Source organism: Alosa sapidissima, chromosome 12 (genome assembly GCF_018492685.1).
Source record: "Alosa sapidissima isolate fAloSap1 chromosome 12, fAloSap1.pri, whole genome shotgun sequence".
Lineage (NCBI taxonomy): Eukaryota > Metazoa > Chordata > Actinopteri > Clupeiformes > Clupeidae > Alosa > Alosa sapidissima.
Window position 1 is genome coordinate 31,642,535 of NC_055968.1, and position 11,839 is coordinate 31,654,373.

Below are 11,839 nucleotides of genomic sequence, written 5' to 3' on the forward strand. Positions count from 1 at the left end.
GAAACGACCATTAGAGTCGTTTAGAGTGTGTGTGTGTGTGTGTGTGTGTGTGTGTGTGCGGGTGGTCAATAAAAAAAAATTAATAATGAATCCCTGAAAGAATGCTAGAGTCATATACCAATGGTTCCCAGAGGGCTGTGTGCGTGCCTTATTGTGTTGGAATGATGCACTCTTAAACTGGTTGGCAGACGAGTGTCAGTTTCTAAACGACCTTTCCCTCTGTTCCCTACAGTTTGAAGGTCATTCAGTCATACACCCTTTTAAAATTACTTTATTTCAAAGAAATCGGTCAAGTAGTTCACAGTCGGCAAATGTTACATTGTTGAGTCTTCGTCTATGGAATGAATATTTACATCAACTTAAAAATATTTACATTAAATTAAATACAAATAATAATATTAATAATAATAATAATAATAATAATAATAATAATAATAATAATAATAATAATATAAATCATAATAATAATCTGAAAATAACAAAGAAAAAAACAATATCAGTATGGTCCTAATATACAGATGTGTGAATCCCAGCCCATAAATGCTGACTGACTAAACTTAATCTGTGATTAAACCATCCAAATTATAACCAATTAATGCTTATATCAAACTGTAAAACCACACAATAAAGTCCAGTTTTGATGACTCTCTCCACTTAAGATGCCAGTTGCAAAAAGAAGTCCCTTCCTAACATAAACAAAGCACACTTACAAGTAACAGCCATGGTCAAGACCCCACATTTCCCCAATTACATTTGTCCTGGTCATTGTGGATGGTAATAGCAGCACATATTTAAAAGCGTTACTTACTTGAATCCCTAGAACTGTATACATTTTATGTGAGATTTTAAACCAAGTTGATGCAGGTTACATACAGACACCCACCCAGGCCCTCTTATCTGGTGTCACATGTATTTCATTCATCATAATCTTAACCAAAACTATGTACAAATTACTTGAATTGTGGTTTTCCATTTACTTAACTCGATGGAAACAAAACTATAACCAATTCCTTAAGCAACACGTATCTGTGTGTGTGTGTGTGGTGTGCTTGAGTATATTCAGAATAAGTATGGGCTCTAACATTATATCTGATTCACAGTTCTGGTAAGCATACTTCAAATGACTCCTGTTCATGTGACCAGGAAACGTTTCCAACGATGAGTAAGACTTTTTTTTAAGATGGCTGAGAAGAGCACCTGTGATGAGGAAAGCAGGCACCAACTGGCCTGATTGACCGCAGACAGTCTTCAAGTGAAGAATCTATGTGTGTGTGTGTGTGTGTGTGTGTGTGTGTGTGTGTGTGTGTATTTGCTTACTGATATGTTCAGATGAAATATATTCAGTATACATGGGGGGGGGGGGGCTGCACACACACAGAGAGCTGGACCCTGGATCTGGCCCTGAGCTGGTTAGCCCAGTGGGCAGAGCAGCTAGGTATGTGTGTGTGTGTGTGTGTGTGTGTGTGTGTGTGTGTGTATGTGTGTGTGTGTGTGTGTGTGTGTGTGTGCGCCTCACGCTGGTGTGGAGGAGTGAGTGCAGCCAGGAGAGACTGGAGACTTCTAGCGATACCGCAGGATCACAGGTACTACAGGAAGAGGAAGAGCTCATTAGTCTCCGGTGCACACAGAGGGTAGAGATACAACAGATGAAACAGAAGTGAAACAAATCAATATCTGTGTATGTGAGTATCAGTATCCCTCTGTGTTTGTGTGTGTGTGTGTGTTTACACAAAGCAAAGAATAGAGATTTACACTGAACATACCGATAATAATGAGCAGTAGCACCACCACAACCAGAGCAATTATTGCCTTCATCTGTAGAGGAAGAGAAACACAGGGCAGAGGTCAGGCCCTAAAGCATTCAAAACCAGTTTGGGTAAACCAGTGACATGTCTGACTCACTGGCAGGGACTTAAAACACCATTGGCCTTCTGTGGACAGTGGAGAACTCTTATGCTGCTATCTGAAAATTGATTAGGCTGAAGTGCTGCAAGACTACGGAGAGACTTGGTGGAGATTGGAGAACCACTGTTGGGGGATTGGGGGACCAATGTTGGGGGGGATTGGAGGAGCACTTTTGGGGGATTCTGGGAGCACTTTTGGGGGATTCGGGGACCACTGTTGAGGGATTGGGGGACCAATGTTGGGGGATTGGGGGACCAATGTTGGGGGATTAGGGGACCAATGTTGGGGGATTAGGGAGCACTTTTGGGGGACTGGGGGACCAATGTTGGGGGATTGGGGGACCTAAACTACTCACCTTCACGTCTCTCCACCACATCCTCCTGTGAAGCTGCTTGGCGCGGCTGCTGAAGGCTGAGGCATTATCCGACAGGCTCTCTTCACACAGGAACACACACACGCCAGGGGAGAGAGAGAGAGAGAGAGAGAGAGAGAGAGAGAGAGAGAGAGAGAAAGAGACAGTGAGTAGAGAACAGACAAATACAATGGACCATCAGCTGTCTAATCAAACTGCACAGAGAGGAGAGGTGATGAGCAGGCTGTTCTGTGCCACAACTCAAAGACCCGTGTGTGTGTTACATCTCATGCCACATCTCAAAGGCCCGTGTGTGTGTTACGCAATCTCACCAAAATATCGGCTGAGAGCACAGTGTGCTCCAGGTTTTTTGTTTGTTTCTTCGAGACTTTTGTTGACATTCGGTCTGTTAGCCGAGACATTAGAAAGGTCTCTAGTGATCATAATCAGTGCTGTGTGCTGTCTACGTTAGACTCCACAACACACCCCCCACCCCACCCCCAACTCCAGTCTCTGAGTCCGTGCCAAAACATTTACTAATGGCAGGAATCCACTCCAAGCATTTAATAATAGCATCTAATGAGGAGTGAGTGTTTGCTGACGTCTGGGACCCAGCTGAGGCCATGGGAGTGGGGACCTGCGTGTGCACTGGCAGAGAGAGAGAGAGAGAGAGAGAGAGAGAGAGAGAGAGAGAGAGAGAGAGAGAGAGAGAGAGAGAGAGAGAGAGAGAGAGGAGAGAGAGAGAGAGAGAGAACTTGGAGGGTAAGAGAAGGCCGCGGGGCAACAGATCAGGTCCCGGTCACTGCAGAGAGCCAGAACAACATATTCCAGGGTGTGGAGTGTGCGGGAAGGAGAGGTCTAGAGGCCGGCTAGTTCTCTTCGCTGTGCACAGATGCACGTCTCCCTGGCGCTGCTATGTGGCGGCACCTAATAACAGTGATCGGGGGGGGGAGACGCCTATTTGAGGTTTCACAACTGCAGGCACACGTGCGCGCGCACGAGCGCACACACACACACACACACACACACACACACACACACACACAGCGTTCTCCGTCTCCTACCTGCACATGGTGCACATAGATCAACACTGGATAACACATGTTGAGCACACCTGCCCAATACACACACATTCACACAACACACCACCCACACACACACACACACACACTGAAGTGACAATGCCTTCCAGATGCACTTCTTTGTCTTCTCCTGGTAAACATGATCGCTTCAAAAATGACCCCTGGCCACCCCTAAACTGTCCCACTCACTCACACATCCACCAAAACAGAGGGAGAGCCTGTTATGCAACATCTGTCCCCCGACATAACAAATTCTAATGGAAACGCCAGGAGGAACAAGCGCCGGAGAAACAATGAGTATCATCTGTGCAACAGAGAACAGACAACAAGAGAACAAGGAGCTGTTAGCAGGAGACCAACTCAAAGCTACATCACCGTCATTCCATTGTCTATTGCCCTCTTACACACACACACACACACACACGCCTGCATACGCACACATGCACCCACACGCATGCACGCACACAGTCACAGTCTGCGTTCTCAGTTGACACCTCTCTATGCACAGGGCTCTGGTTTCGTCCTCCACATCAGAGCCCGTCGTGCCTGTGAAGTAGGACACCTGAGCTGGCCGACTGAGTGGCAGAGCACCGGAGGTCTGAGGTGTCCACCACCGACGCCTAAACTAAATAAATAGGTTTGACCGGCACGTCTGAAGCGCTGCTCAAGCGTCCAGCGCACACTTGATTTATTAGACGGCGGGGCTCTCCTCCTCTGCTTTTCTTGGCAGCGGTTAATGTCGAGGGGCACTTTGTTTGGCTCGGGAAGTGCCTCTTGTCATATAAATGTCACAGTCTCCTCTGCTGGCCTGTGGAATAGCAAAAGCAGAGGAGCAGGACGACGACTAAAGCCAGACAGGGAAGTGTCAGTGTGCAGCCAGGAATGCTGCAAGCTTTTTTATGCAAATATCTAAAGAACTAAAAACTTGTCCCTCCACCCAAAAAAAGAAAGAAACACACACACACACACACACCCTTGGTTCTGTGTGTGGGGATGCAGATACTTGGACTCGGGCTCTGGCTCATTCCCTAACTGATGTTTATGCATGAACACCTATGTTTTCTGTCCTGTCTGTAGGGGCTGCCTGGCATGTTCATCAGTGTTGAGGATGGTGGTGCAGACTCAAATGGGTGACAATCTCTCCCCTCCGGCTCTCCCACTGAGTGAGTTTGCCGAGTCGTGTTGTTTTGCTGTTTTTCAACGGCTCACATCTGTGAAAGACTCCCTGGAGCCGTTCGTTAACACGTCAGGCAGCCAGGGCCAAATGGTCTCACCTGATTTGTCCTGCAGGTCGTCCAGACGTTCGCCCCTCTCAATAACCTTGGAGATGTTCTCCTGCATGACATCGATGACCTCATCAACCTGCGACTGCACGCTAAGAGAAGAAGAAGAGGAGGCTAAAATCAAAACAAGCAACAATAGAGGCCTTTAAGATGGCAGAACGACAGAGGGAACTGGGGGGGGGGGGGGGGGGGGGTCCTTTAAAACAATATACAAGTATGACACCCAGACCCTTGCATGTATCCAGCTGTATAAATACATTGTAATTTAAGTCTCGCTGGGGATTTCAGAGTGTTAAGGCTGCAAGTACAGTTAATAGGGCTACCGCTTCTGCTTATGCGCTCAGCCATAACAAAAAAAAAAAGAAAGAATTGGAGCGGCCAGGACATAAAATGGGAGTCCAGCATGTTTACAACGTTGGGAGGGAACGAATCTTTGGTCCCCCAGCCTGAGTCAGATCTCTCTGGAGGTGGTTCCTAGCAGTCGCTCCATGCATGGAAAACAGGCGCCATGCTTATGAGGTTTTTTTTTTTTTGGTTAAGACACAAGAGAATGCCCATTAGTGGAGCCTGGGCATGTTCAAATACCTACTACCTGTTGACCCGAACATTCCCTTGGGTGAAGAATGACAAGAGCACCCCATGACTTCTTCTCTTCAAGCACGAGCCTGACTCCCTAGGAGGTGCCGAGATGGCTTTTGCCCAAAGATGGGCTGGGCCTGCCAAGCTTGCTTGCACCCCTGCCCTCTCTCCCCTGGAGCCAGCGCCCCTCCCTGGGCATGCCTTGGCACAGCTAATCTCTCCTGCAGGTGGCACCTGTGTGTGTGTGTGTGTGTGTGTGTGTGTGTGTGTGTGTGTGTGTGTGTGTTTACACAAAGCAAAGAATATAGATTTACACTGAACATACCGATAATAATGAGCAGTAGTACCACCACTTCATCTGTAGAGGCATGAAAACACAGGGTGTGTGTGTGTGTGTGTGTGTGTGTGTGTGTATACCTGCTTCCTCATCGACTCAACACAATACCCCGCTGGGGGGCAGAGTGCAGGGAAACACAGAAGGAAAGAAGAATTCAGCCTCTTCTTTCACCTCCCTCCGACCGCTCCCTCTCCTCCTTCTCTTCCTCTCCTTCTCTCCTCCCTCCGACCGCTCCCTCTCCTCCTTCTCTTCCTCTCCTTCTCTCCTCCCTCTGGCCGCTCCCTCTCCTCCTCTTTTACCTCCCTCTCTTCCCTCTCTTACCTCCCTCGCTTTTATCCTCAGTGCCAAAGTACAAACGCAGCGCCAGCTTCATAAAAACAAACCTCCCCAATGTTCTCGGTCTTAATTAAATCTCCGTTCCGAGTACTTCCAATAAAAGGAGGAGTGCAGTGCAGGTACAAAAATAAAAAAGGGGGGAAGAATTTGACTTTACAGGCCTGCCTGTAACAGCATTATCGAGCCCTGCAATGCAGAGTCCTTTGGGAAAATAACTCAAACATGTTGGCAAGCTCGTAACCTAAACAAACCTGACACATGTCAGGGTTTGAGAGCAGAGAGGTCTGGGGCTGGTTTTGGGCACATGGGCTAGGGTGGGGGTTTTATGAGATGACAGTCACTCCCCTGTCCTTGGCTGTTTTTCGGTTTGCCATTAAAATAATTGCTTCTGTACTTGTGTGTCTCACACACACACACACCAGGTTTCATGAGGATGGCGAAGAGGCCTGTTATGAAACACTGAAAAGTTGTGGAAGGTCTTTTTTATTGCTTTTTCTTTTTACGAAGCGTTATATAATCAGACACAAATAGTGAGACAATCAGAGTAGCCTTTCGGAGGTGACAAACCTCTGAAACTTTCTGGCTGTACACCATGATCTGTAAGGCTGTGTGCATATGAATGTCTCTGTGTCCATATGAGACTATTTCTCCCTTTCTACCCTTGTAAGTGTACAGATGCCATATTCACTCCGACAGATCATTTCTCTCTTGACAATTTGATATCACTGGTCGTTTTGCATTTTTTATAGTGTTAGACTTACTTTCTGATTTTGTCATTTTTTGCCCCAAATCTTGGTCCTGTGGGTCCTCTCCTAAATCAAAAAAAAAAAAAACATGTATTTATTTACAATTAGTAAAATGGTCTGTTATTTTGCACTTTATAGAAAGTGACTGAAAACACAACTCACAGGAAGAAGTCTTCCTCTTCATCAGAATCTTCCTCTAGCAAGTTTCTCTGTGGATTAAGGAGGTCATGGGTGAGACAATTAACTCAGGTCACACCAACAACACTTCTAACCTTTCCCCTCGTGAATGGAATCCCAGCACTCAAACACTCAACACCTAAGACAACAGATGCCGCACAGGCCTGATCTTTGTCAACAGTCTGTTATGGTCTTCAGACGGTCCGCAGTCATATTTGAGGCGGTCTGGTCAAAGTCCACACAGAGGAGGAAATACTGAAGGGCAAAGGGGCTTGGCTGAGGGCTTAGCATAAGGCCCCTGGAGAGCCTCCATGATTTCCTGCAGATGCGCTCACAGGACCTTCAAACTGAAGCCTTGTGCTGACAGCACATGTTGAGATGCCGACCCTGTTCACCTTTAATTATATTACAAGGCAATGGAACCTCTGATTAATTGTCACAAGGCACTGTTGTGTGTGATTGCTGCTCAGGTCAGCTGGCCTCACTTTATATGACACTGCAATACAGGATAAGACAGAATAACTATGAGTGTTTTTTTCTCAGTCTAAGATGCTGAATCTGCAAGCAGTTTAGGTCTTCAGAAAAGTGAAACTGATGTGCTTCCAACAGTGTGACATCAACGGATATTATTATGCAGTTCTTTGGTACACTATATCAGCTTCAGATTGATCAGATGTTGCTCTTCTTGTGAAGCTTTTAAATTATTTTTTACATCACATCAGGGGAATTCTTTCTGGACATTCAGATCGCCCAAGCTGTCTGGAAGATTTTCATGGATGCTGCTCTGTCTTCAATAATAAAGTGATCATATCCATACCTTGGCTTCGTGAAAGTTTTTGAGATCTCTTGGTTTTGACTTCCCAGCCAAAGCCTTAAAGTCTATTATACCCATCCATGTCTTTATGAAGCTCTTGTATAACTAAAGGAATTTCAAACATCTCATCTTCACTTGGCATATGACAATAGGTTATCTTTACACTTTCAATCACTGCTATTACTGTGTCCGCATAGCATCAGCACATCACAGTCTCGAACCAATCGTCTGTTCAAAGCAATCATTACGTCTGGTACTAAAACAATCCACACTACTTCCTTTTGATCATAATGGGAGAGGAAAGCCAATGAGGGGAGAGCGGAGACAGGATGCAAGAGTGGACTGGTACCAATTATTTGCGGTGGGACAGAGTTAGTTAGTGAGTGTGTGTGTGTGTGTTTGTTTGTGTGTGTGTGTGAGTGGCCAGCATGTGTTATGTAAGAGGTCCTGTGCTCCGCTCTTTGTTGCTGCTTACCAACGCAGTGGAGCAACTGAGAGGAGGAGGAGGAGGATGAGGAGGAAGAAGAGGAGGAGGAAGAGGAGATTGCTCCTTCATTTTCATCACAGAATACAGATTCCGCACACACAGAGACAACTAAAAATGTTTCAACCGAGTTTGTGATCCACACTCACACTTTGTATTTAGTTCCCTAGCAACTAAGTCTTCACAATTCTCATCCCCTCATCTACCTAGCGTGCCCCATCCCCACCCAGGCTGCCCCATACCCCATCCCCACCCCACCCCACCCAGACTGCCCCATCTCCACCCAGGCTGCCCCATACCCCATCCTACCTAGGCTGCCCCATCTCCACCCAGGCTGCCCCATACCCCATCCCCACCCCACCCAGACTACCCCATACCCACCCCACCCAGGCTGCCCCATCTCCACCCAGGCTGCCCCATACCCCATCCCCACCCCACCCCACCCAGACTGCCCCATACCCTATTCCCACCCCACCCAGACTACCCCCTCCTCACCCAAACCCATCTGGGACTTCCCCTTGCCCCCATCCTCACCCAAACTGCCCAGTACTGTACCCCACCCAGACTGCCCCGTGCTGTCTCACCCTCTCGCTGCGCACAGAGCCTGTGACCTCCTCGTCGTTGAGGTGCCGTTTGAATTTGGGAGGCATGCTGTCGTCAAGCGGCTCCTCCCTCTCTGGCTCCCTCTGCAGGCAAACAAAAGCAGCACAACTTGATCAGTGACGATCTCTAATAGTGATAACAATCACTATTACACTATTATATTATAAGTTCACATGATTTTAAAGCACATGCATTTCACCTACACTTTGAATGAGCATGCATGCCTAATTCAAAATAACAACAAAAAAATCCAAAGCACGTATGATTCAGCACCTATGGATTGATTTGCACATTCAGTTGAACACTTCTTTGAAAAGTTTACAAGCTAGCAAAAAACTTTAACTTTTCAGTGTTCTTTTTGTTCTGTGACGACCATTAAGAACTACATTTAGCCAGAAACAGATGTGAAGGCACTGACGATCAAGTCCATCAAAGTATGTTGAGCTCTTTTGTGTCTCTTCAAATGCATTGCTATTAGGGCTGGGAAATACTATTAGTGAATCATAGTCTTTTCTGCAAAACATCTTACTCTCATATCATACCATTACTAGCATGCCGACAGAAACGGTCAAAATCAGAAGCAATTCCAAGTCAGTTCTAACAACTATGAAAAATTCATGGTCGAACCACTGTTTGATCCCACCGTGTTACTTGTAATTTTTTTTACACATTTTCTTTCATTTGGACACACATCCACTAAGAAGAAATCTTCTCCACAGGTGCTGGAGCACATCAAAGAAAAATAAGAATGTGAAAAAAGACTGTGAGAACATCCCTTCAGCCGTCTGCACTGATGCATGTAAAACCCATTACTGACCCTACAGGACACATGCAATCGATAAGACATTGCGGTTACTGAGTCTTGGGTCACCTTCACTATACTGGCAACCTTGTTAAGGAAAAAGTAGGCCACTTGCTCTGTTAAACTTGAACACACTCTCTTACACATCCTCAGCTGTGCAGTGGCCCCTGCAGTTCCAGAGGCCCTTAAGCTGTGCCCCACTGAAGGAAGTGATTTATCAGTGTCATGGAAGGTCTTGAGTGAGGAGGAAGTGAGTCTTTTGTGTATTTCCTGTCTCTCTGAGTGTGGGACATGCAGAGTGTTTTCTGAGACTGATTCAGTGACAGGGACAAGACTGAAATCTTGATTCAGCACCATGCATTCTGAGTGTTTGCATAATGACGCCATCTTCCCCCAGCTAAAAAACGTCTCACCCACTCCACCCCAGGCTGCATCTGCGCGACAGATACCATTGAGTCCACTGTGCTCAAACTGGGGGGGGCTTTTTTTCCTGTCTCCTTTTGACAGCGCAGTCGGAAAACGGCCTCTCCCCTGGCCAGAGGTGCCTCGGAATTTTCCAGAATACAGTAGAGGAGGGGAGTGTGGCTGGGGACAGGGGTCTATCTGAGGCAACAACAAAGAGAGAGAGGAAGAAATGCAGGCAGACAGAGGGGGAAGTAAAGACAGAAGTACTCCAGTAATCCAGCATAGCTGCTGGACAACTAATTGTATAAGATCAGTTTGGTGACCATTAGCCTAGGTTTTGAGGGTGGTCAGCCGTTGAATGTGCTTTCACACATGAGCATGTTGAACTGAAAGATGGAGATGAGCCAATGGACAGGACAAAGGATGGAGTCTAATGACTGATGGGGCAGTACTGTAGTGACAGACTCACTCACTCACTCACAAATGATGTAGACTCTTAAATGTAGACTCTTCTAAATTATACACAGCTCATTTTGTTCTGTGGCTCTACAAAGTGACATTTCAACACGTCTCAAACAGATTCAACACGTCTGAAACAGTCGTGGTTCTATGATAAAGTTCAGATTAAACTTCTGTCCGCTATGTTGACACGATTCCATTTGTGTGTACACATCCAAAACTGGCTACACAGTGCTGCTGGGTGACGGAAAAGGACAACAAACACGTCCTAATTTCTAGAATTTACCTTTAAATCACTTTAATATAAATCATTTGCCCCACAACCAGATTGAGCATGGTTGCCTCAGGACTTAAACTCGACCCGACAGCTGACGTTGCTGAAGTCAGGTTATGTTGTTCATCCACTGATTTCAGACAACATAGACAAAAGCAATCTGACAAGCCTGTGAGATAATAGCTTGCTAGCTGACTAAAACTGTGGGGATGTGATTTTAAACAGTAAAATGTACTCTAACGTGACATCACTGACGTCGAATTGCCGTATTGAAATAGCTAATGACCAACATCTTAGGTCATCTTGATGTTAACGTTATAACGTTAACGTTACTTTCTTTCATATAATTCAAGCATAACGTTACTTGACGTTGGCTAACAAACGCCAACGTTAACATTAGGCATAGCAACTAGCCAGCTAGCTTCATGGCTACCCTGAATTGTTCAATTACCCTCTCACTGAATTAACACAATCAAATTTAAATGTTCAACTTAACTGCTACAAAAACAGCAATGGCTGTACATGATTGTAGAATTAACAGAGTGAGCAAGCGTTAGCCTGACGTTAACAGAACTGCCAAACTAGCTAACGTTAGCTGGCTATCTACCATTCACACCGACACCAGAGATGCAAGACGAACAAGACAAGACCACAACAAGGCCAGTGCCATAGATATAGCTCACCTATGTAGCTACCTTTGGTCTGTTTGTCCCGGGGACACGTTCTCCTGCAAGCAAATAATGTCACAGGGAGAGTTTTCTTTTCACTTTCCCTAAGCCAAAATATAACTGCTCTTCAGATATGTCCAGAGGAGGACAGAACGTTCCGTGTAATGTTGTCTGCTGTGATCTGCGGATTGTCTATTCTTCCTGTTCTCATCAGCTGACTGGAGGTCAAAACAGCTGTATTCAAATTGCCTGCGCTGTCTATTAGGCTAGATAAGACGAGTCTGTCAGCATAATCTGTCAGAAGAAGCTTCCAGAAGAAATGCGACATGGAAATCCAGTTTCGCAGGTCTCTTTCTTTTCTTGTTTCTTGTTTTACCAACTAATCTAGTCAATCTTTTTTTTTTTTATTAGGCCTGGCTTATCATAAATATGTTCACAATTTGCCTTTTGTTTCTGATTAGAAAAAAGATCATTAAAAAAAAAAAGTTGCAAGTTCTAAAGATCAACATAGCCTTACTTTAGCGCAACTGTTT

General features: G+C 45.7%; 1 protein-coding gene across 3 annotated transcripts; it reads right to left on the reverse strand.

Moving 5' to 3' along the window:
- Positions 1-808: 808 nt before the first annotated feature.
- vamp4 (vesicle-associated membrane protein 4) lies at positions 809-11,586 on the reverse strand. 3 transcript variants are annotated; one of them, XM_042057892.1, is made up of 9 exons: positions 11,322-11,586; positions 9,950-10,103; positions 8,680-8,781; positions 6,783-6,829; positions 6,636-6,686; positions 4,614-4,714; positions 2,261-2,340; positions 1,764-1,815; positions 809-1,586 (listed from the first exon to the last, which is right to left on the reverse strand). In XM_042057892.1, exons 2-9 carry the CDS (start codon positions 9,950-9,952, stop codon positions 1,561-1,563), a joined length of 462 nt encoding a protein of 153 aa, XP_041913826.1. In that variant the 5' UTR covers positions 9,953-10,103; positions 11,322-11,586; the 3' UTR covers positions 809-1,560. The 3 variants fall into 3 exon arrangements, with proteins under 3 accessions (XP_041913826.1, XP_041913828.1, XP_041913827.1); XM_042057894.1 differs by lacking the exon at positions 9,950-10,103 and having other exon boundaries at positions 11,334-11,585; XM_042057893.1 differs by lacking the exon at positions 9,950-10,103 and having other exon boundaries at positions 11,322-11,585.
- Between the last annotated feature and the right edge of the window lie 253 nt (positions 11,587-11,839).

Bases quoted from the DNA above. Each gene is read 5' to 3' on its own strand.
- vamp4 (XM_042057892.1), bottom strand. The intron at 6,687-6,782 runs GTGAGTTGTGTT...TTTTTGATTTAG, and splicing joins GAAGAGGAAGACTTCTTCCT to GAGAGGACCCACAGGACCAA. The intron at 1,816-2,260 runs GTGAGTAGTTTA...CTTCCTCTACAG, and splicing joins TGTGGTGGAGAGACGTGAAG to ATGAAGGCAATAATTGCTCT.